Source organism: Notechis scutatus, chromosome 5 (assembly GCF_049901735.1).
Source record: "Notechis scutatus isolate UNSWTSFEM ecotype Mainland chromosome 5, rNotScu1.2, whole genome shotgun sequence".
Taxonomy (NCBI): Eukaryota; Metazoa; Chordata; class Lepidosauria; order Squamata; family Elapidae; genus Notechis; species Notechis scutatus.
The window spans coordinates 57835466-57861448 of NC_142013.1; the positions used below are offsets into that span (position 1 = coordinate 57835466).

Below are 25983 nucleotides of genomic sequence, written 5' to 3' on the forward strand. Positions count from 1 at the left end.
GATTTCTGGAGATTGAAAAAGAGTCTTTATGGCTTAAAGCAATCAGAAATGAGTGGAACCAGTGTATAGTTAAAGAATTAACTAAGATAGGTTTTGTAGCTGACATGGCTGATCCATGTTTGTTTAAAAAGGAAAGTAATGGTGTAGTGTCATTGTTGCTATTTTTCACTGATGACATAGCATTAATCACCAAAACTGAACAAGAAGCTACTAAAATAATATCACTGTTAGAGAAGAAATTTAAGATAAAACAGTTAGGAGAAATTAAACAATATCTTGGATTAAAGATAGATAGAACTAGAGGAGGATACAAAATCTCACAGGCAGATAAAATTAACCAATTACTAAAAAGTTTTAAAATGGAACTTTGTAAACTGGCTAAAACACCAATGAGCCAGGAGTTTAGCAATAGTGATGTTCAAAGTCCTATTTTTGATAAGAACATTTATCAGTCCTTGATTGGTAGTTTATCTTATCTCAGTAATTGGTCAAGGCCAGATATAGCATACTGTGTCAACCAATTAGCGAGGTTTAATGCTGAGCCAACTAAAAGGCTGCTAAGCATGTGTTAAAATTTCTGAAACAAACAATGCATTATGTATTTGGAGTATTTGGAGCCTAAGGATGAACTAAGTCTATGCATATGCCGATGCAAGTTTTGCTACAGACATAAATACACGTAAATCTACATCGGGTACTGTAATATTATTGGGAAAGGTGTTGATTAGATGGAGGTCTATTCGACAGAAACATTTAAGTTTGTCAAAAATGGAGGCTGAATTCTCATGCTTGTCTTTATTATGTACAGATTTAGTTTGTTATAAGCAACTATTAATTGATATGGGAATTGATATAACAGATTCTATTGTTGTTTATGAAGACAACCAATCAGCAATACAGATGGCTTCAAATCTTGCTGTAAAGACAAGAACAAAACACACAGATTTAGATATTTAAATGTGAGACAATGTGTGCAAAGTAAGATGATTAAGCTGGAATGCTGTATGTCAGAAAATAACATCGCAGATCGTTTTACAAAAGCCCAAGGCTCAGTAAAGCATAAGGCTAGCTGTGAGGATTATGGACTTAGAATGTAAGGTTGTATATATTGTCCTACCCAAAGGGGAGAATGTTAGGAATGTAAGTCACCTAACAGTTGGGTTGGAAAATATATAAACCAGGATAGACATTTTAATACTGTCTCTTTAAGGGAATGCTAAAGTTGTAATTGGGTGTGGTTCCTCAAACGGCCATAAGATGGAGCCAGAAACCTGCATTGTTCTGATGTTGCTGAGAGTGTTGCCGTTCCTACATTTCCCTATTGATTGTTGCTGATTGTCGTTATTCTTGGATTTGATGTGAGTCTTTTACTGAACTGTTTTTTGATACTGGACTTTGTTATTGGATTATCCCTGGACTGAAAACTGACTATTATAACGGTGTATGACTTGGACTGTGTTTGGACTTTGGTTAACCGTTTACTGGAAGTAAAACCTACATTTTACAATACAGTGTAGCTGTATGCTGTTTGTGTGTTATTCTTCACCACTCTCACTACATCTCCCTGTGTGCGCTCATTCTCCTCACGGGGAATTACCTCAACACTACTCATTAACAGTCACTGAAGGTGTGAACTTATGTGTACTAGTACATTGATCTTCCTTTAAATTTCATTGATTAATGTTGGGTTGAGTAATGTTGGATTGGATAAGGGTTAGATAATTTGAAAGGAAAAATGATGAATTCTAGATTATATGGTCTTCTTTTCTGTGTTTTGTTTTCAAGTTTATTGTCAAAAGATTTTGACATTAAAAAGATAGCCTTGCCCTATACTGTCTTGTATGCATCCTTGGTGGTCTACATACTATGCTGATAGATTTTACACTCACACTATAATAAACATTGCCTTCAAAAAAACAATAATGTATTCAGGGGGGAAACATAAAAATGAATGTTTGCTTTGTGGTCATTGAATGCTGATATTTGCTGAATGATCGAATGAAAAAAAAATACTGGAAACCAGTGTATTATGATTATGCATGATGTAATGTGCATGGTTCAAATAACCAGGTAATCATGCCAGCTTGCAGCAATGGATTTTAATTAACTTAATCAACCACCCATGTTGGACAAGATGTGGCCTGCTGACGAATTCAGGATTTTCTTATGTTTCAAGGGAAAGAAAGTGCAGGGAGAGAGACTCAATAATCACAGGGACTCTATCTCATGGCAAATCCTGTTATTTTTTGCAATCTTTGCCTGTGTTCTACAGTGACTTGGACCAGCAGGTTACTATTGTTTATATTGCTTCAGTCAATTTTATAATTATTTGGTTACACCTCAAAGATATAAAGACAATTACAAGCCAGGCTTTATATAGAATACCTGTCCTCACTATCTTGCTTAAACACTTCTGATCACAATTTTGTTCAAATTGACAGGACTCCTGCCACACTGCAGCCATGACTAACTTGTTTTGGCAAAAGTGTATTTGTATCTTTAAAAGATAATGCAAGAAGCAACCCTATGAATGGATGCTTTGGAGTGGAATAGATAGTTGCTAAGCAGCAGGGCAGCTGATAACAAAGTAAGACCTGTGGCTTGCCTATTAGATTAAGGCAGATCTGAAAATGCTAGAGAGATGATAGTAATTTGTTTTCAGCAGAGGGGGGGTGGAGAGGGAGAAGAGGGAGAGAGAGATAGTATTTCATTTCTATTTTCTCAGCTAAATATATATTATCCATCCATGTCACTGTAGATTTATATTTCATTGCTGTGTTTATGGTGACACTAAAATAAGGCCATGGTTATTATGACCAGGTCACCATCGGGAGGCCATAATACAAAATTGGGAACCTTCTGTCTGCAAGCTTGAAGAAGTTAAATGGACTTCTTTGGGAGCCCTTTAGGATTCCCAAATGCTCTGGAGATTATGCAAGAATATCAGAATGTGCCCGCTCTTTTCTTACTGTGATACATCAACTCAGCTTTTCCATACAGGTGAAAAATATAAATATAGATCCGGGGTGTCAAACTCAATTTCATTGAGGGCTGGATCAGCATGATCAGGTTGTCCTCTAAGGGCCAGCAGCCGGATCGCTGTGAGCAGGTAGGTTTGGCTGGGTGGGCGTGGCCAGCTCGACACTGCTCACTGGCCGCAGCTGACTCAGGACAGCTAGGTCGGAAGAGAACAAGTTGCACTAGCTAACTCGAAGTGGGGACAATTTGGTGCCCCACAAGCTTCTCACCTCCCCAACTTCTGGCAGCCAAGTGCGTGCATGCGTGTACATACAAATGCACACATATTTCAAATTTGGAAACTTTTATCCACAGAGGAAGGAGAGGGCCTTCTCCCCAAGTCCAGGAATGATCGGCAATTTGTAAGCTCAGATGTGGATAAAAGTGTCCCAGCTTGGAATGTTTGTGTATGTGTTTGGGTGTGTGCACATGTGCGCAGCATGTCAAAGGAGACATTCTTCTCCTAGTGTCTGACATCATTGGCATTTCCATGTCTTGTGCTTCCCTCCCAGCAAAGCAGGAGGCAGAAGTCACCACTGTGGTGTATGGAAGTACAGAGGAGACAATTTGCAGGAAGCAGTTTCCTCTGAATCCAACTTCTGTCTTGACAGATCTCTGGAGAGCCTAGTCCACCAGAGGAGCCTCACTGTCTCTCTCAGGCCATGCAGAGGACCCCCAGACGGCAGGTGCTGGCTGCCCGGAGCCCTGGACTGCTGCATGTGGAAGCACAGAGAAAAAAGTTTGTAGGAAACAGTTTCCTCCGAGTCCAACTTCTGCCTTGAGAGATATCTGGAGAGGAGGAGGGGGTGGCGGGGCAGCTGCACAAGGGAAGGCTGCCCCAACCAACCAGCATCCTTACCATACACAATTAGAAATGGGGATTCCCTTTTGAGAAGGGGCAGCCTCCCTCGTGCAGGACCAGAGAGCACTGCTTCCCTGCCTCCTCCTCCTCTTGCTGTCAAGGCAGGAGTTGGACTCAGAGGAAACTGCTTCCTGCAAACTTCTCCTCCATGCTTCCACACACAGCACTGGCGACCTCCACTTCCTGCTGGCACCAGACAGGGAAATGCCAATGATGTCTGGGATTGGGAGAAGAATGTCTCCTCTGCTGTACTGTACAGATGCATGCACACACATCCAGACCATTCCAAGCTTCCAGACTTTTATCCACATCTGAGCTTACAAATTACCAATCATTCCTGGGCTTGGGGAGAAGGGCCTCTCCTTCCTCTGTGGATAAAAGTCCCCAAACACACACACACACACACACACACTTGGCAGCAAGCAGTTTGGGGATGGAAGGAGCTAGTAGGGCGCCGAATTGTCCCTATGTCAAGTTAGCCCCCATGTTCCATCCTGACCCAGCCATCCTGAGTCAGCCACGCCCAGTCAGCTGTGCCGAGTTGGCCACACCCACCCACCCAACCCACCTACTTGCAGTGACTCAACCACTGGCCCTTTGAGGGCAACCATAATGCTGATCCAGCCCTCAATGAAATTGAGTTTGACATCCCTGTGTTAGGATATTTGGATTGGTTTTGCAGTTGTGTTCTCTCCCCCCCCCCCCCTCCAAATTAATGGAAGATGACTACTGGGAGAATGCTAGTTTTGATCTCGTGTTCTGATTGAAGTTATTTAGTGAAATGATAGAGTCAGGTTTGGGTATCATCATCATCTGACACTTTGCTTATGCACACACTAACACTCATTAAACACTCATAAACTATTGGCACCATCTTAAAACAAATATAGTGGTCTAAACTAAATCTAGGTAAAATTGATGTGAAGGATAATTCTCAGATCTTAGAGGAATCAGTGGGAGATTGGTCATGACAGATTTCCTAATTCATAGTTTCACATTATTTTGCACTAATTAATAGTAACTGTAAAAGGCTTACTATAAACTAAGTTATGTGCCTGAATTGTCATAGATTAAAATCTCAAGAACAAGCTCTTGGGAAAACAACATTTAATTTATCACAGAGCTGCCCTTGAAGGTCACTAAGAAACTACAGGTATGCTAGAATGCGGCACTATGGACAGTGATAAACATGCCTCATTATAACCATATCAACAATCTGCAAGCTGCATTAGTTACCACAGGCTTCTGAAAGCAATTCAAGATCACCTATAAAGCCCATCATGCCATAGAACCAGGTTATTGAGGAGCATCTATCTCTAGCTGTTTCTGTCAAACTGATAAGATTGGGCAGAGTAAGCATGCTTTGAGTTTCAATTAAATCAATTAATCAATTAAACTGGTAGGATTGAGGATAAATACCTTCCCTTTTCTGGCATCTGCCTTATGGAACATATCCTTTCAGAGACTTTGACAGTTCCCACTCTAATAATGTTCAGGAAATTGTTGAAGACCTGAGTGAGTATTTTACCAGGCTTTGGGGTCCAATGATGATGAAGATCCTGTTATAAGGATTTTGGGGTATATTCTTCCTGTTGGTAATTAATCTTTCTTTCCTTTAATTATATACAATCCAGAATTATCCAGCTGCCTCCAAACAAATATCAAATATCATAATTTTGCAAAATTAAAATTATACTTGAGTTAGGTAACTCTAGTAATCTGTTTATTATCATCACACTGCTCTCCCCACCAATTTTTCCAGAAGTCTTTCAATTTGAATGTTGCAGCTGGTGGATAACTATCTAGTCCTATGCTTTGTTTCTGTTTTTTTTTTTTTTAACCTAGAAGTAAATATGCACAAGGCATTGCATCTTCTCAAATCCAAAATGAGGATGGGGGCTATCCAAATTGTTACAAATGAGTATGAAAGTTCATCAGAATAATTAATCGAGCAAAATGCAAAAATCCAGAAATGGAAAAGAAACAAGATATTAGCCCAGATGCTTTAGTCTAAGTTCTGCAGATGAAAATCAGCCTCAACAATGCAATTGTCAGTGGTGGTATTTTCAGTATCAATTATATCCTGCCTTTAGGGGAAAAAATTGGTTGTTTCCAGCTCCTTAGCTTTGAAAATGGTCTCCTGACACATTCCATGGATAAGGAGCAGAAGACCTGCAACTAGAAATAGAATGACTATGGCAAAAGAAAGCAAAGGTAGTATTAATAGTAATAAGTACCTTGGGTACAGTTCCAAAATAACTGGAGTACCAATACCATCGGCATTGACAGATTCACCATCAGTCAATTGCAAAAGGCTGTTTAACTTTGAATAGCTTACATCCTCTGATGATATCTGTAATACCATTAAACATCAATATCTGCCTATTCCAGACCCTTCTAAGGATTTGATAGGTGGATAAAAATGCCAAATCCAGTTCAAATAGCTGGCTGCCTAGGCAAAGAACCAATAACTAAATAACAACAAAAACAAGTGTAAATCAGAAAATCAAAGAGTAAATTTTTGATGGTTCAATAGGTGATATTTATAGTGGTTATTCCAATTTAAATTTGTTTTGGAAATTAAATGACTGCTTCCATTATTATTTTGCAATTATATATTAGGATTTAAAATTAATGCTTACTCCATTAAAACACTGAAAAATATATATTCCAAGCTATATATTGGAAAAGCCATTTTTAAATATTAAATTAACATCCCATATATCAACCCACTGCTTTCAAGAGAGTCAAGTCAAGCGAAGTACTCATTGTATTGTAAAGAATGCTTATGTTCAGTATGAACGCACTGAAATGAAGCTGAATGCCCATTGGATTTCAATAGAAGCACACGTGTACAATGGTCAGTGGGGTAAAATAGAATGACAGCAAAAAATAACTGGATAGAAATTGGACTGACAGGCTTATTGTGAAGGAAAGCTATGCAGAGAAGTTTTGCATGGATCACTGGTGTGTGTGTGTGTGTGTGTGTGTGTGTGTGTGTGTGTGTGTGTATCTATGAGTATAACAGAAGCATGTAAAAGACTGGCAAGACTCTTTCGGCAAAACTCAGTGGTATCAGACCCATTATTCTTTAGGGAATATTTTAAGAACTTATTTCCACCTTGAACAGCACCAGGGCGTGCACGCATTCAACAGGTGAAGCCTTCATGTTGTCCGCTGCTCCAGTCGACCTCATTTATTGATTTCCTGCCTTAAGGAAGGCAGCAGCTATATCCCTGCCGCCGGGGAACAACGGGGGCGACTCGGGGAACTCTTGAGCACTGCGTCCGCTCAGGTGAGGCTCACTGCCTGAGCTGCAGACTCGGCCGCCCTTTGCCAGCAGCGGGCGGAGTCTCCCGCTGAGCTATCGAAAGGGGTGTGTTGCTTATCACGACGGCTGTCCCTGTCCCTGTGTCTGAGTGGCAGTTGACAAGGAACCTCTGCGGTTGCAGGAACAGCCGCTACAGTTGGAGTCGGTGACCAGCGACCATGAGCAGCGACCACAACAAGTGCGACGTGATCGTGATCGGAGGAGGCATCTCAGGTAAGTCAGCTGAGAGGTCAGCGAAAGAGCGGGCTGCAGATACTCCAGAGACAGGCCCTGGCAGACAGAAGGCAGCGCGTCGGACTATTCTAGGGGAATCGGGCGCAATGTTGGCAGAATTGGCTTGTGGTTCTTTTCGGCGGAGGGCTGAAGAGATTTTTCTTAGATTTCCTAGTGGAAGTGGGGGTGGAAATGAAGTCCCGCTAGCATGAGAGACCAGCTGTGAGCGCCGTGCCCTCCTCTTTCTCCCGGCGCACAGTTGAACGCCATTCTCTTCTGGAGTGGCAGGCGGAGGCTGTTCTTGGTCATGCTTCTTTTCTTCACCTTCTCACCAAGAACTCCTTTGTCCGCAGGCAACGAACCCGGGATTGAATCGCCGCACAGTACGAAAGATTAAAACGGGGGTGGTTTGTTTCAAGTTGGTGCACTTGAGTCATTGGTAAATTCGGTGCCCCTAATCCCCCAGGCAGTTTAGTTTTAACATCTCAACATTCCTAACATCTATAAACTATGTGCTGACACAACTAAGGCCAAAGTCCGGAGTATATTTGCATGTACTGTACATCTCACCCCCATCCCCACCCCTAAATCCTTTTCTATAAAATGCTATTCATCTGATCTCTAGATAAACCGCGAACATCTAGGCTGGTAGGACTACACTTTGTTCCAGACTCTTGGGCTCCATGTCTTCATTTGATCTAGTGAAGTTAGTGGAACCAGTACTTCAGAAGCCTTTTGAGTTTGTTGAGAGTGCAAGCCATCATTTTCTTCACCAGCAAAGCTGGATCATAGACACTAGGTTCCTTCAGTTTCGTGTTGTTTCAGCGAGTGGCATCATTATTCAGTGATGACAATGGATAAATATAGCAGAAGGGTCAATGGAAGGTGACAAAATGCTTCTAAATCTTTACTTATCATTTGGTGAAAAAAGTAATTTGCATAAAATGTCCCAGTGGCTGAACAATACACAGGCCTCTGGTTGAAAGAGTTACAAGCACACATGCTGATTCAGTTTTTGGTTTGCTTTCCTTTGCTTTCCTTTGTAATAATCAGGATTCAGGAATATCATAGACAAATCTTTTTTTAAATTAACATATGGGAAGTGACTCCATTCTTTCATTCTGCTCAGCCCAAAAAGCAGCTGAATGGGTCACCTCCTATCTCTAATAAAAAAGCAATGACTGGTCCTGAATCCTGATTACTGTGAAAGAATTGTGAGGCTGCAATCCCAAATCCCAAATAAAAAACAAAAACAGAAAGTCAGCCTGTAACTCTTTCAGTCCTGTATATTGTTCAGCTATCAGGGCATCTTTTGCAACTCCTTCCCTGGATTTATTTGAGATTCTGGTTAATCGTGTGTTTTTTCTTGGTGGATCCAGATTGTAGAACAATGTTATAAACCTGGAAGTGAAGCATCATTACACATTAGGAGAGGACTCAAACTATGCTTGTTTGTTTTAAACATTTCATCTTGCCTTATCATCTGCTTTAATTGTCATTTTAAGAGTGAATAGAACAAATGTGCATCTGAAGAGTGCATAGAGCTAAGGTGTGATTAGCATTAAAATACTCTAAAATAAATGATAAGCATACATACTTATCCCCCACCCCACACTGACTTGCATAAATTAATTCAGTAAGAATGACTTCTGAGGTGGATACACTTATGACGGCACTGTCAATTTCCAAACTGATTTAATGATGCAATCTAATTGATTTCTATCAATTCTGTATTCACTGTTATTGTTCCTTTCTTTTGAATTGTAATAATTTGCTAGCAAGTTTATTGTTTGATTATTTATTCAGATCTGTCTAGCTTATAAAGATGATCTATACATTCTTTTTTTTTTTAAATAAAGTTTTATTTGGGTTTTCACACATACAAAATACAAGTAAAACATCTTTTTTTAAAATAGCATGGTCCCGGGTTGAACTTCTTTATACAGACACAAAACTCAATTTCATGCTCCTTTTTGTGTTCTATTCCATATCTTATACTTTTCTACATTTTCTATATAGTTTTTCCCCTCTTTTAATTTTCTCAATTTTTTTTTTGATTATCTCATCTCAATTCAAATCATTATATTTATACTTTTGTCTGTTCTGTTTCGATTTCATATTATCTTTTCTCATTAAACAAATTTTCTCCTGTAGTTACTAATTGGAGTATGACACCTTTATATCTTTTAATTACATCCATTCAACTCTTATTTAAACTTATACCTTAAATATATACCTTAAGGTTATGACCTTCAATATAATACATAATACATAACTTCCAATCGAATTTTGCTTGATACATTCTTATTAATACACACTATATTCTTTTTAAAAAAGGATTATAAATATATGAAATTATAAACCCTCATTCCATTCCAATTCAGTTCTATCATTAATAATCATTAAAATCTTAACATCTTTAACATTTCTTTTCAATTAAATATCATACTTCCTTAAAGACACATATAATCTTCTTAATTAATTTTTCCCTTATTTCTCTTCACATATGTTTTGTAAATCATTAAATATTCATTTTGTTACATTTATTTATTGACAAGCATTCCACTGAATTACGATAGCTATTTTATCAAACATTTCAATCATACACTGTTTTAAATTTTCTAAAATTATTTCTATTTCTAATATAACAATACTATCTTATATACCTTTGCAGAATCCCTTTTTCCATTAAATTTTCACCCATTATCTCTAAATAGGCCCTGTTTCTCTATATTTTGTTTCTGTCCTTTATAACTTCTTTTCCTTTCTTTCTTCCCTCTCATCTTCTCCCTCCCCCTTTTACCCCCTTGTCTCTCTACTTCTAATGCTCTCTTCTGCATTTCCCTCTTCTGTTGCTTTCTGATTTTATACTTATTTTTCACTCTATTTTTTTTGGGGGGTGTTTTTCCCAATCTTAAACTTTCCATTCTCTTTCCCCCTTTCCTTTCCCCCCACCTAAGATTACTTGTTCATTAAAGATGGCTTCTTCTTTGTCACAATCTTCTTGTTCTGCAGGCATTTCTTGTTGTTTCTCATAGTTCCAAATCTCCATTTCTAAGAACTGAAATACGAAGCCAAAAGAACCTCTCCCTTCTTGTGCATCTTCTTTGTACTTTTTAAGTTCCATTTTCAGTTCTTCTAAAAGTGGAGCCATTTTAAACAGTTTTAAACAACCACCTGATTGATTTTAGTCATTCAAATACAATAACCAAAAATCCAGAGATCATCAAGTAATCCAAATAGTCCCAAGCTGTTTCTTCTTATTTCTTTTTCCACTTTCTCTTCCTGGGGTTTTACTATTTTGTTGCGATGTTTCAGTTAAACTGTGTCTTTTGGAAGTCTTGTTGAGATTTTGCTGTAAGTTTTTTTTTAATTCCAGGCAGTCTCCTCCCTTCCAGATCCTGCCCTTTTATTCTTTTTCTCTCCTTTCCTGTTTTCAAAAGCTTTTGATTATCCAGAAATCTTTATTATCCCTTTGACTTTTTATTTTCAGCATTAAATGCCTATTAATGTCAAAGTGGATTTTTTTTCCAATTTCTTGCTTAAGTCTCTTAGCTGTCAGTATAGGAAAAGGAGAAAAAAAACCAACCCAAATCTTTTCCCTTTTCTCTCTCCTTCGCAGCTTAAAAATCTTCTTAGGGAACAATGTTATTGTTTTTTTTTAATAGTTTCAATTCCAGGGTACCTTATTTGTTGCTTTTGCTGTTTGACCCGGTCAACCAAAACTTTCTCTTCTAATCGTTCTCCTGCACATTCTTTTCCAGTCGAGTTCTTCTTTGTGGTGGCCATTTCTGACCACCGGTACAACCGCCTTCGGGAAAGGGAGTAATGGCCAGCTGGGGAGGAGAGATGTGGCTCTCCTCAACCCTGCAGGCAGTCTCTCCCTTCTTCACCATTTCTACGGGGTGGCTTAGCCCCAAAACCAGCCGGCTCGGGACACTCCAGCGGCGAGCACGGATCGAAACCTTGCAGAGACGAGGTTTCAGTCTGCCGCCGAAGAAGCTCAAACCGGAAGTCTCTCCTAAGATGATCTATAAATTCTTGATTGTTATTTATTTAACTAAGTAGTATTCTGCAATATTTATTTATTTATTGAATTTATATTGCTGCCTATTCGCCCATGGCGACTCAAGGTGGCTTACAGAAAATAAAACCACATTTAAAACAATAAAACTAATAAAAAGAAGCAAATAAATTAATATAGTATAATATAATAAAACCACCCCCCGCCCTGGTGACAGCAGATCACACAAGCCATTTAATGGGCTTCATCCCGCTATGGGTTCCCCAGGCCTGCTGATAGAACCAGGTTGTTGGGCTTTGGTTGTTTTTGACCTGTTCCAGAGCTATGTTGCATGAACATTTGTATTGAGGCATTTTAATCTATCTGAATGACATATTAATATATTCTAATACCATGGAAGAACATGTGGAATTAGTGAAAATGGTACTTTGAAAATTGCTGGATGCTAAATTATATGGAAAATTGTCAAAGTGCAAATTTCATCGCATCAAACTGGACTATTTGGGTTACAGAATTTCAGGCGATGGTGTTGATATGGACCCACACAAGGTGCAGGTTATAGTTTCCTAGGCTTTGCCAATTTATATCGGCAATTCATTCTCACATTTGCCTCCATTGCGTTTCCTTTGACCAATTTGCTGCGGATCTTGGAATAATCAAACCAAAACCAAACCAAAACCTGGAATGGACAGGATCATGTCAGAAAGCATTTGATAGTCTAAGGCAATTGTTCGCTAATGAACCTGTATTGAAACATCCTGACCCTGGGCATCCTTTTGTAATCCAGGCAGATGCAAGTGATGTTGCTGTGGGCACGGTGTTATTGCAACAGAAAGTTCAAGGGATATTACAGCCTTGTGCCTACACATCTGGGAAGTTAAACTTGACAGAGCGAGATTAGGTGATTTGGGAGAAAGATGCCTTTGTGGTACACTGGGCATTAGTAACCTGGCAGCACCTATTAGAGGGTGCGCAATTTCCATTTGAAATATGGATGGACCATAAGAACTTGGAAGCATTACAATCACCCAGGAGACTGTCGCCCAAGCAAGTTCGGTGGGCATTATATTTTTGGTGATTTAACTTCAAATTAAGTATGTTCTGACAGGCAGGAACTTTTTAGCAGATGCATTGTCATGCCTGCCTTAATATAGCAATCAACAAGTAGACATAGTGCAGCCGATAATACCACAACCAGAAGTTGCACAGTCCCTAAGAACCGATATTATGACAGCAGATTTACCAGTAGCAGTAGCTCAAGACCAGTGGTTGCTAGAACATAAAACACATAGTGACATTTGAAATGGAATAGCCTGGAGAGGGGCTAAAATGTATGTACCAGCATCAGCCAGACACCTAGTACTAAAATGGTGTCATAAGGCCAAACAAGCCGAACATTATGGATTTCTAAAAACATTGCATTTAGCAAAATGGCAGTTCTGGTAGCATCTATGAGACATGATGTAGAAACCCATGTAAAACAATGTCCAATTGTGCTGTTACCAAGATATGTCCCAGAAAACCATTAGGATTACTACAATCTGTTGTTGACCCCAATCAACCATGGCAGGATATTGCCATGGACTTCATAGTAGCTTTACCACTTAGCCATGGGTATGCTGTTATTTGGACAGTGATAGATTTATTTTCAAAACAGGCACACTTCATTCCTTGTAATGGGTTATTGTCAGCCTGGAATTATCAAATATATTTACCAAACATATGTACAGACTACATGGAGTCGCGCGCCATATTATTTCGGACAGAGAGGTCCAGTTTACTGCTCAGTTTGGGTGTGAATTCCTACAATCGATTGGGTCTGTACAAGGATTGAGTAGAGCGTACCACCCCAGTACAAACAGTGCAGCAGAACAAGCAAATGCAGCCATCAAGTGGTATTTATGTTATTACATAATCTATCAGCAAACAGATTGGGCTGAACTTCTACCATTCGCTGAAGTGGCTTACAATAATACAGTGCATAATAGCATGGGAAATTCCCCCTTCCAAGTGGTACATGAACTAGACTTTGTGCCCATCCCAGAATGGTCACCAACACCCCAGAATCCCACCATGGCCTCAATCTGGGCTACGAGCATACAAAGCACATGGAAAGGCATACAAGAAGCGTTAAACAAAGCTGTCAAAGCATACAAAAAACATGCCGATCAAAAGCGAGCAACATAGACCATTCAACATAGGGGATTGTGTATATCTATCCACTAAGTATTTGAATTTGGGGTTGCCATGTAAAAAACTGGGCCCTAAATACATTGGACCTTTCCCTGTAGTACGAGTAATTAATCTGGTAACCGTTCAGTTAAGATTACTCTCATGGTTTAAACATGTACACCTGGTATTCCATAGTAGCCTGCTAAAACCCACTATGGGGATGGACCCAGAATCAGACACCCCGGGGCCTGTACAGGATGACCATTATGAGATGGAAAATATCTTTGATACCTGCCAAAGTAGAGGCAGGCTTAAATATCTGGTTAAGTGGAAAGGGTATCCCGTTGATGAGGCATCCTGGGTGGATCAAGACCATATGGCAGCTCCATGGTTACAACAATGATTCCATAAAATGTATCCCACCAAGGCGGGGGGGGGGGAGTGAGGAAGGTCATAGATATGTGTCTCATTCTGTTCCCTTTTGTCTTCCAGATGGATCCATGGTAGAGGGGGCTGCATATTGAGCTTTGGGTGCTTTTTGACCTGTTCCAGAGCCTGACACATTGGCACATTATGAGGGGGATAGTGCTGACAGGACATTGCAGCCACCCAGGAGCTCGGGGCTAGAGACTAAAGTACCTGGCACTCTGGCATTTGTCCACTCAATGTGGAGACCAAATGACGGGGCTGCTGCAAAATGGTGGGCTGCTGCAGAGCCCCTGAGTGGAGATGGCGATGTGCACACAACCCAAACGGACTGAATGGGGGCTGTGAATGGCTGTGGGGTTGCGCATGGATGTCATAGGGGAGCACAGAGGTGTAGGATTGAGGGGTAAGGGAGACATACTGGGTGCACTTGGAGTAGAGGCGGGATGGTGGGCAGATGTTAGAAGGGTGCGGTATTTCACTACTCCAGGCGGATGTTGGATAACCGAGGCTGGATTATGGAAGAGGATATTTAAAGCGCTGAGAGGTGTTAGCTCTCAGCACTGGCGTTTCATGAGTTTCCCATTCTTGCTGCTGTTAATCCTGATTTCTCAAAGTAAAGCTGTGATGTGGCTGCATCAGAAACTGAGTACCGTCTGCTTTGTATGAGCAATTAATCAGGGGTTCAGAGGCAGCTGAGATAGGTCTTCAGCATCTTCCAGAAGAGTATTAGACTGGGGGCCATTCTAATCTTTGAGGGAAGGATGCTTCAGAGAGAGGGAGCCGCCACGCAGAAGGGCCTTCTTCTGGATCCCTCGGGGATGGGGCCCATAGCATTCCTGCCTTGCCATTGCAATGAGGACCAGAGATAGTAGCTAACTCAGAAAGGATAGCTATTATCAGTGGCCCTGAATTGAGATTTACCCCCTTCTTTTATACCCTTCTTCTTCTGAAGCCCACCCAGTGGTATGTAATCTTACTGGATGTACTTCCCTATTCCCTCATACGGTCCATCAATTAAAACCCACTTGTAGGTATATGCCAACTTATTTACCATCTACTACTTTCAGTTCCCCTTTTTCTCAATGTCCCAGACATTCATGATTGTCCAGCAAATATATACTTTTTGTGGAAGTAGCAGATAGCAAATGTATTGCTGTGCCTGCAAAATCAGTTCAGCAGATTGCAAGTATTTTGCCATGCTTGCAAAATCAGCTCAGCCAGCATTATTATATATTGTTAATTTGAGGCCTTCAATTAGGCAGAGGCCTACACCAACTTTAGGGCCCAATTGTCCTTTTCTCACTGTCGCACCTCTTTGTCCTCATAGGACAACACCAGGTCAACAAACTAATACATATGCTGAAGCTTAAAATCACTATGTGTGCTAAATGTGCATCCTTAGAGTGGGGGCCATTGTAATCTTTGGGGGAAGGATGTTCCAGAGAGAGGGAGCCACCACGTCAGAGTTTTGCAGAGTAAATTCAGTGCCAGAAAAGTAAACACAGATGGCTGATGCTTCATTTAACATCTTTATAAACATATTAAGTAAATTTTACAATACCAGTTGTAGATTTCTCCAACATGGAGCAAACTCAAACAGAAGCAGACATATTACAGGTTCAGAGCAGAGCAGCAACTTGGGAGCTCAGAAACAGACATCAGTTTCATTTTAGTTCAGAAGACAAGCAAGCAAGTTAGTTTCTCTTTCACTTTAGAGCTGAGCACAGAACAGAGATAAACCACACCCAGATTCTCTCTTTAAGTTTCAGCCCTCAACTCAGCTCTCATTGGCTGACCTTGTTACTAAGCTCTATTCCAGTTCATGAATATACTCTGACATTTATGTAAGATGAAGGAGAAATCTACTTTAATTCGCAGCGTTACAGCAGCAGGTCCTTATAAGAGTGTTTGCATTTAATTTGGCTGGAAACTGTTGCCCTTTCTCATAGTTGTATAGCCCTAGTCACAGGGGTCATAGATGTAATGGATGAGGTCCTGTACCCTCAAGCAGAATGGGAGGACAATCCAGAGAGCTGGGATGCAATGGACTGTGCAGAGGGCACTCTACTGACCTCTGGTAGGGAAGACCTACTAGATTCTCCCATAGTGGCATGAGTTGTGATTGTCATGGATTGCAGGGGTGATAAACTTTTCTGGTATAAATTGGAGAAGGCTACTAGCTGCTTTCTGGATGTACCATGCTTTTGCCATTGATGTTGCAAACATAGATACCATGTTATCACTCCCCCAGCATAATTGCAAACCTAACATTCAGTTAATTTATGTGTGGCATGTGCAGCTCGATAGGATTCAACCAGGTTCAAATAAGTATTTTTTTGGTGATATCATCAGTTGGGGGCTTTTTATCAACTGCCCTTCTCCTTGGCACTGGGGGAGTATCTGAGGGCACTCGGTAAGAGCAATCAGGGGCTGCAGTAGACTCGTGCAGGGCCTGGTTAGAGCTTGGGTGAGGCTCAGGTATGGCAGATATCTCATTGTTGATAGTCTCTCATTTTATGGACTGCAGCACCCTAAAAAGATGCAGTGAGCTACTAAGCAAAAGTAACACCATTATTATCCGCACAGCAGGCATCAAACCTCTTGTTATGCAGGTAGTTGCTTGCAGGTGGCACTGGTCTTCCATAGCTCTGGCATAGGTTATTCAATGATGGTGGATAGAAATGATGTTGAGCTGCTCTGTTGTGGTCTCAAGCGAAGGTTGTAGAGTGATCAGGGGCAGAGGTTACTAGCACTTGCCTCCCTGTTGGGCAAAGCTTCAATCTTTGCCTTGCTGTGGCTTTCTAAAGTTGATCGAGCTTCTTTGTCTGGGGCGGGTACCTTCTTACAATGCGATGTGTGCACCCAGGAAGGCAGGCATTGACACTTTACAGCCTTGGTGGTCAGTAGGATCTGGAACAGGCCCTTCCAACGAGGAGTCAAATAGTGTTTCCATTGAAATCCTTTGACCAGCACCCAGTCGCCAGGCACTAAGGAATGACAAGGGAGAGTCTGTTTGTGAAGAACAGCCACAACCTATGAATGACAGGACTTAATGGTGACAATGAGAGCACAACAATAGTTTAGTATGATACAGTCCAAAACATGGATATCAGCCAACTGGTCCATGGATGGAGGAGAGGCAGGTATCTACATGGGGTGTCCCATTATTATTTCATGAGGGGAGAGTCCTGTAGTTTTTTTGAGGATGTCATTCTCATAGACATCAAGGCTCGTGGAAGACAATCTTGCCATTTCAGATTAGTTTCCTCACATATTTCTTTAATTATCTGGTTTGCAAAGTGAGTACACCTATCACTTCCTAAATAGATAGGGATACCAAATTGGGGCAAAAATGTCCTTAAGAAGGCCAATATTATGTAGCTGGCAGACAATACAGGTAGAGGAGAAATGTTTAGCCAGGACATAAACTCCATGAGCAAACCATTGTTGTTGTTGTTGTTGTTGTTGTTGATAGCAGACAATGCTCCCTCCTGGCCAACATGGGCAGGCCCATGTTGGAGATGAACAAGATAGGGCAAAAGAGAGCATGGGCAAACAGGGCGGCCATCCAGGTGACACCACATCCCTGTGGAATCAACAGTACTGTACAGTCAGAGTTGCAACATATTTGGTGTTCAGAGACAGGAGCAGAGGCACTTAATGACAGCAACTTGGGAGGGCAGCTGTAGCACATGTAAAAGGTCTCTGACACATTCAGCATTCATGATAGGAGATCCTTGATTTTATTTTTAAACATGTGCCCTACATTTTCCTTATCAACTGCATCATATGCATACCACATGCCATTATCCTCTGATTAAAATGTACAACTTTCTCATGTAGCAGAAGCATAACAATATCTGCAACAGAGGACACTGATATTATTTGAGTTGGGTACTCCTTAACATTACTTATAATGGTGTTAATCATTTCTGCCCAAATCCCCAAACAAGATATAATATGTTTAATACACGTAGAGGAAAGGCAATAGCAAGGTTTTTTTGCAAGGAAAAGAAATGAGAAAGGTTCTATGGAAGATGTGTGAGAGAACTTTATGGTAAAATGTAGTGTTTTACTAACAAGAGAGAAATAGAGACAACTATTTTTGTTGTTGTGAAGTGAAAAGACAAGGTAAGGTTTTCTTCCTCTTTTTTTTTTGTAAAGCCCAGATTCCTTCAGTCGTATTTTACACAAGTTGAATTTGCAGCTGCTGTTTTTTCCCTCTTTTTTTCCATTTAAAACTTTATTCAAATACCCCGGCACACACGCAGACAAGACTTTCTCTTCTTTGAGTCACATTCACAGCAAAGTCTGTTCGTGCTGTCCGCAATGTTTCCTGACAAAGATTGTGGAATCACAGCTTGCAAATAAATTAGAAAGCAATTAAATCTTCCATCTCTAAAAAAAATTTATATGCTGAAAGTTCCAAAAATTTGGCAAAAGTTTGCATGGTGGCGCCTAGGATGTCTTTACCAAATTATAGATATAACCATCCTCGACAGAGAGCCCCCCCCATCACAAAGCAAGAACATCCAACAGAAAATGAGCAGGGGAGGGGAGATGAGAAAAAGGCAACACACATTAGCTATATGAATATGAATGTAATTCTAGTCCACAGGCCAATGGAAAGAGGCCTTCCTTATCAATGGAAAAGTGGTCTGGCTCAGACGCTTGTGGTTACATTGATGCTCAGTATCTATACAAAGCAATAAACAATAGGTCTGTAATAAACTTGTTTGCAAGCAAGATTCGGTGTAGCTATTATGTAGCCCTGTATCCAGTTCTGTGCATTTGGCAATTATACATTGAGTACCTTCAGGCACTTTGTTCATTTCTGGCTGCTCCCCTCACTGGGAAAAAAATGGGAAGGCTGAGCACTAATCTAATCACTTCGAGCCTACAGCTCCTCGTCTCATGCGCACCACTTTTATACATTGCGCTGCCAATGGCTTTGCTCATTCCTGGCTGTTTCCCTCATGGGGAAAAACAGAAACACAGGGCCGAACTCCCACTCGCCTCAAGCCTATGGCTTGTCTCATTTATTCAAACTGGATCTCATACTTATTTAAGTGATTGGTCATACCTGGTTATTTTCTATGTCTAGGATAGGTGCTTGACGCTTAGGTCTCCATTTGACTTTCTCTTCTCTTCTTTTTTTGTTTTTGCAATCTCTGTTTGTTTCATCCACTGAGCCAGCCCAGAAACCCAGCTGGCTAGGGAAATGGAAGGGAATGGAACCCTGCCAACACAGACAGTCCTTACGTATGGAAAAGATCAATTCCTCCCCAAAGAAAAATTAAGGAGAAAGAAAAATAAATGATCAACCTTGGCAAGAGAGCCAACCCTTATCTACGGGAAAGGTAGCAGGCACAGGAAGTAAAACAACACACCCTTCCAGCAAACAAGCTGACCCTTATCTACAGGAAAAAGGGGTGACATGGCAGGAAGTAATTAAGTTGGGATATAGACACTTAGAAAAGCAAGCTAAAAGACACTAATAATGAGTTGAGAGCAAATAAGGACAGAAAGGAAAAAAACAGGATCAGGTAAAGAAAAAATCATAATGGTGAAAGAAGAAGCACCCAGGATGAAAAATAGCAATTCAGACAAAAGAAGGAATGGAAAACTCAATCCTAGCAGCGAGGTTAAACTTCCTCCAATTAACTTAGGCAGTATCATGAAGAATATGAAATGACAACAAGGAAGAGAAAAATAAACCAATATAACAAATTGAGCATAAACAATTTGAAATAAATGAGTCAATAGAGACACAATAGAAGAAGGCAAAAAGGACTCTGACAGAGGCATGCTCCAGTGAAATTGAGGCATAACGTTCATCGGGAGAAAAGTTGAAACAGAAGCAAAATAATCAAGAGGCATATGTTCAAAAATCTCATCACAGGATGACAAATACAACAATGAGATCAACAACAATAATCAACAATACAACTGCAATCACAAAAATAACTGCATAAAAACAACATCTTTATGAAACACCAGCCTAACCAGTTGCTTGAAAATTCCCTTTTTTTTTCCTTTTTTTTTTTTTTTTAACAAAACTTCTTTTCCTGTAGGGTGTCAATGGTGGAAGCAAGTACTACTGCCAAACTGAGACCACATAATACAGTAAAATAAATCTTACTTTAAGAATCACACTTTCTTGGGCTTGACCCAGACTGAGGGTGCGATCCTCCTTCAATACAATACAAGAGAGTGATCAACTCTCAGGGGAGACAATATTCCACCAGGTCCCAGCCACAGGACACCCCTGGACTGTTTTGCCAATGAAATAGGCTGGGAAAGACAAAGGCCTGTCCCCTGTGCAAGTCTAGTTGTGACCCTTCCCTTGCAGCCAAATTTTGGACAAGTCCCACCCTCTCTGTCTAAAAAAGCACACATTATCTAACTAACTTTGGTCTCAAAAGGACCAAATGGCTTACCTCTGATCCAAAGCAGACCGCTGGCATCTGAAATAAGAGCAGGCTGGAGACCTGAGGGTCCAAACCAAGAGTGGTCAGGGGTCCTGGCTGGATGGCAGGTCTCTTCCAGCAGCTGTCTTATTCCTGGCTGACACACACAGGTCCACCAATTCTAGGTCAAATAGGCACTGCTCCGACAAGAACAGCATATTATGTGTGTGACCACTATTCCTAGTCAAACGCTGGATGACCAGGGAGAGTCCCATGGAAGTCATGGTTTCGATGAAATCTCAGACTACCTCCACCCCCACCCCCAGGGATTGCAGGTTGAAATCCCTCAGAACAATAAGCCTGGGGAATTCCACCAGCAGCCCCGCGGTGTGGTCCAGGAGCCTGGGTAGTGAAGTTGTCACACAGCAGGGAGGCTGTTACAGCAGCAGCAATCCCACCTGATGCCTTGAGCCCAACCTAAGAAAAAGGGTCTCACAGCCAGGCACTTGTGGAGCAGTGCCCCTGGAGGCTACTGGAAATTCTCTGATAACAACAGCCACACCCCTCCCCGATCCTGAGGTCTAGATTGGTGCCATGCTCAACTGGGCACATTTTTATGAGGGGAACATCTCCCTCTGGTCCCAGCCAGGTCTTGGTTATACAAGCCAGATCAGCCTTCTCTTTGAGGATCAAATTGGCAATAAGGCTAGCCTTATTGCAGGCTGATCTGACATTTAAAAGCAGCAGCCTAAGACCAGGGCCACCACAGACCTGCTGATCAGGTAAATGAGGCGAGTGCTTTGTTGACTTGGGTTTCTATATCTTAAACCTATAACAGGTAGAAATTCATTTTCTCCTCCATGGCTATACAGTAATAAAGAAGCTATATTGGGTGTATTTCTGCTATGCAATTGGCAAATGTCCAGCATATTTGTCTTACAAATGGCTACCACATATGCTGACATCCACAATCCTAGGGCACTCTGGGAATTCCCAACATTCCCAGTCAACATTTGGAGGGCACCACTTTTGGAGGGCGCCACTTTGGAAAAATATTAACCTATAAGTAGGCTTGCAAGTTAAATTATTGCTAACCTTGTATTTTGCTCATTTAATGGTTGAGAAGTTTATGCTGAACAACTACAATATATTGCAAAAGTGGAGGATGTGCTATTCTGGCATTAGTTGTTACAAGTTAGCTAGTTAATTCAATAAAATATTGATGCTTCTATGAAAAAATGCTGCAAAAAATTGTATCATTGATTGTTCATGTTGGCATACTTCTCAAGTGTTGTAATATGTATTAGATATTATACTTTTGGGAAAGCATTAGGTAAGCATTCCTAGTATTTATTAAAGAAGATTAATAGGACATTAATATGACCTTCTTTCATAATGAGCAACTAGAAAATAAATGATCAACCAACAGTAAAGATTTAGATTAGATTTGAAACCTGTAACAACAATGACTATGCTAATTCAAGAGTTAAAATAAAAAAAAGATGTTTTCGTTGGCTAGCAACGGAACGATCTAAGATTATTAAGTAGCAGATGGAAGTCAAACAAGCCTTTTATCCGATTTTTCTTCCATGGAGATCAGGGTAGCAGACTTTTTCATTTAATTTTCACAATGACACAGTGAGTTAAGTTTATTTAAGAGAGAATTTGAAGCTGCTTTCTTTTATCCTAGTCTGTTCTTTCATTCAAAACATATCAATATATAAAGTTTGAAGTGTCTGACATTATAGCATCAGTTTCATCTCTGATTTAGTTAAGAAGTCATGTTCATAATTATGAACATTTAAGTCCTATTCTAAGCCCATTCCCAATGTGTTGATTTAAAACACAACTCATCTCTCCATCATAAATGCCTTCATAGTATTGATTATCCATGAATTTATATTCTGCCTCTGTTGTGACTCTCTGCCAAACTATAATGTATTGATTTGAGTGTGTCAGTCCTTACAGAAATGCCGACTGTTTTTCTCATCTGGCTTTGCTGCTGTCTTGCTTTGCAAATCAGTATTGAAGAATGAATCGGATAGTGTGATGTTATTGCACAATTCTGCAATTTCAGGTTTTTACTACATCTCATTAAAATAAAGTGAAACAAAGAAATTTACGATGGGAATTCCTGAGAAGAAACATGTGTTTGACACTTGTTCAACTTACTGAGCAATGTCAAACAGAGGGAATTAGAAACAAAGAAACCAGGTCAGAAATAGCTGCAAAGAGTGGGGAGGCAGACTTTGCCATGGTTGTATAGCTTGCTAGAGATAGTTTGTTAGAATTAATAACCTGCTTCATTGGAGAAAATAATGGGAAGTCATAGATCCGGAAATACTGATAGTCCTCAACCACAACTGAGCCCCAAATTTCTGTTGTTAAACAAGGCAACTGTTAAGTGAATTGTGCCTTGTTTTACACTGTTTTGCCATGGTTGTTAAGCAAATTATTTCAACTGTTAATTGAATCATGTGGTTGTTAAACAATTCTGGCTTCCTCTATTGACTGCGTGTCGGAAGTTGGCTGGGAAGGTTACAAATGGTGATCACATGACCCCAAGACACTGCAACTGTCATAAATACATGCCAGTTGCCAAGGGCCCAAATTTTGATTATGTGACCATGGGGATGCTGCAACGATCATAAATGTCAAAATGGTCATAAGTCACATTTTCAATGCTGTTGTAACTTCAAATGGTGACAAAATGAATGGTTGTAAGTCATGGACTACCTATACTGGCAAATAGTCAACAGAATTTTCAATGATGCCATTTAGAACTTCCCAAATAAGAAGTTACACAAATACATTCTCCTTCTCCTTCCTCCTTCTCCTTTTCCTCCTCCTCCTCTTTCTGAAAGTACAAATAAATAATAAAGTGTTTATTATATACTTTAAAACTATGCCATGACAGATTAAGAGGAAAACTAGTTTTATTCCAGTACACAAAATGGTCCTTTATTTTACAGAAATCATGAGCTGGTATCAGCATCACAATCTCGGGGGGGGACTCCTTTGTGATATCTACTCAAAATATCAGTGGGGAAATTGTCCAAGTCCATTCATTACAGCATTCTGGCTTTTTAAAAAACCCAACAGCTATGGTACTTCTAGTCCAAAATGACAAAAAAGAATAATGAGAAAGTACAAAAGATAAGACATTTGGGAACGACCTTTGGAATCTCAGAGACCCCCTTCCTGCTATTCATATTGAGGTTTGGCACTTTCAGCAATTCATTGTATATACAGTATATACATTTCTTGTGTAAGCTAATATACTGCTGGTCTGCCTTTATACACACATAACAGTTTAACATAGAAGTTAGACATCAAGCTAGAAACCAGGAGATCATGAGTCCTAGTCCTGTTTTAGGCACAAGCCAGCTGGGTAACCTTGGACCAGTCACTGTCTCTCAGTCCTAGGAAGGAGACAAGGTTTTTGAAATCTTGCCAAGAAAATGCAGGGATTTGTCAAAGCAGTATCCAAGAATTGGATGAGATTGAAGGGAAAGGGGGCAAAAGACAATAATCAAAGTGCTAACTAACCTTGATAAAACATATTTAGAAAAAATTTTTAGATTAATAATTGCCCACTATCCTTAATAATATTAAAATGAAAGATAGGAATTAAAATAAACAAGACTTGATTGTCTGGTATGGTTACAGCAGGGGTATCAAATTCAATTTCATTGAGGGCCATACCAGCATTATGGTTGTCCTCAAAGGGCCAGGAGCTGGGTTGCCATGACTAGGTGGGCATGCCGGTGGGCATGGCTGGCTTGCCGCCACTCACTGGATGCGGCTGAGACAGGCCGTAACAAGTCACAATTTGGTGCCCCACAAGCTCCTTGCCTGCCCAACTGCTGGCAGCCAAGTTTGGGGACATATATCCACAGAGGAAGGAGAGGGTCTTCTCCCCAAGCCCAGGCAGTTTGTAAGGTTAGATGTGGATAAAAAGCTTGAAATGGTGACTGTGTACGTGTGTGTGCCAGAGGTGTATTCAGCAGGTTCTGACCAGTTCTGGTGAACCGGTAGAGGAAATTTCGAGTAGTTCGGAGAATGGCAAATACCACCTCTGACTGGCTCCGCCCCCCATCTATTCTCTGCCTCCCAAGTCCCAGCTGATTGGCTGGGTCTTCTTTTGTTGCCCTGCACAAGAGAACGGAGCTGGAAAGCAGGTTAGTGGGGTGGGGAGGGAATGGGATTTTGCAGTAACCTTCCCCCACGAGTGGGGAGGGAATGGAGATTTTGCAGTATCCTTCCTCTGAAATGGAGTGGGAATGGAGATTTTATAGTATCCTTCCCCTGCCATGCCCACCAAGCCACACCCACAGAACCGGTAGTAATTTTTTTGAATCCCACCACTGGTGTGCGCATGTGTACAGCATGACAAAGGAGACATTCTCCTCCAAAACCCAGACATCCTTGGCATTTCCCTGTCTTGTGCCCTCCTCCCAGCAAAGCAGGAAGCAGAGGTTTCCACTGCTGTGCGTGGAAGTGCGGAGGAGAAAATTTGCAGGAAGTAGTTTCCTCTGAGTCCAACTTCTGCCTTAATGAATCTGTGGAGAGCAAGAGGAGGATGCAGGGGAGCAGTGCTTCCTGGTCCTGCACAAGGAAGGCTGCCCCTTCTTGAAAGGGAATCCCCACTTCCAATCATGTAGAGATGCTGCCTTGTTGGGGGCAGCTGCACCTCATGCAACTGCCCCACCATACTCTCCTCCTCTCCAGAAATCTGTCAAGGACTCAGAGGAAACTGCTTCCTACAAATGGAAGGAGGAAGAAGAAATAGCAGGGAAAGTGCTGAGAAAACCATAAAAAAAGCCAAGAGATCAAACCAACTTGGCATAGCACAATGCTTCTTTGCAAAGAAACCCAAAGCATGCAGTCACTCAGCTTGCAAAGCTCCAAGCAGTGAAAGCCCTTAAAGCAGGGGTCCCCAACCACCGGTCCGCGGACCAGTACCGGTCCGTGGAACAAGTCCTACCGGGCTGCTGGCTTGCTGGGCGCCGCCATCTTGTTTTGATGAAAAAGTGCTTCCGGTGAGCTTTTCCGGAGAAAGCTCACCGGAAGCACTTTTTCATCAAAACAAGATGGCGGCGCCCAGCTGATGTCGGTACCGGGCTGCGCCATAAAAAAGGTTGGGGATCACTGCCTTAAAGCATACACACATACACACACACCAAACCAAACAATGAAAAGCAAACAGGATGCCAAAACACATGAGGCATCCTCAAGCATCAAAACAAAAGCAAAAAACTCCAACTGAAGTGAGCCGAGCAGTCTTGGAAAAGGTGCAAAAAAAGAGAGGGATTCCCTTGGAGACCCAGTGCTTAAGGTGACAGTCCCACACACACATATACCCCATCAACAAGGCTTTGGGGAAGTACCTGGTTGCAAGTTGGGCTGTTGTGTGTTTGTCTTACAAACTTGGACAGGTGCTTGAAGGGAATGCGAGCCCGGTTGTGGTGCTGGGAGAGGGAGAGGAGGAAAGTGGGGAAGAAGCAGAGAAATGAAGAAGAGG

The 25983-nt window shown here is 41.1% G+C and overlaps 1 protein-coding gene across 1 annotated transcript in view; it reads left to right on the forward strand.

The window, feature by feature from the left end:
- The first annotated feature begins 7136 nt into the window (after positions 1-7136).
- The window catches only part of LOC113416226 (amine oxidase [flavin-containing] B-like), a 96824-nt gene continuing 77977 nt past the window's right edge, over positions 7137-25983 (forward strand). The window contains exon 1 of the mRNA XM_087967571.1: positions 7137-7424. Within this exon, the coding sequence (XP_087823697.1) occupies positions 7370-7424 (55 nt within the window). The 5' untranslated portion in view covers positions 7137-7369. The remainder of the gene's footprint in view (positions 7425-25983) is intronic.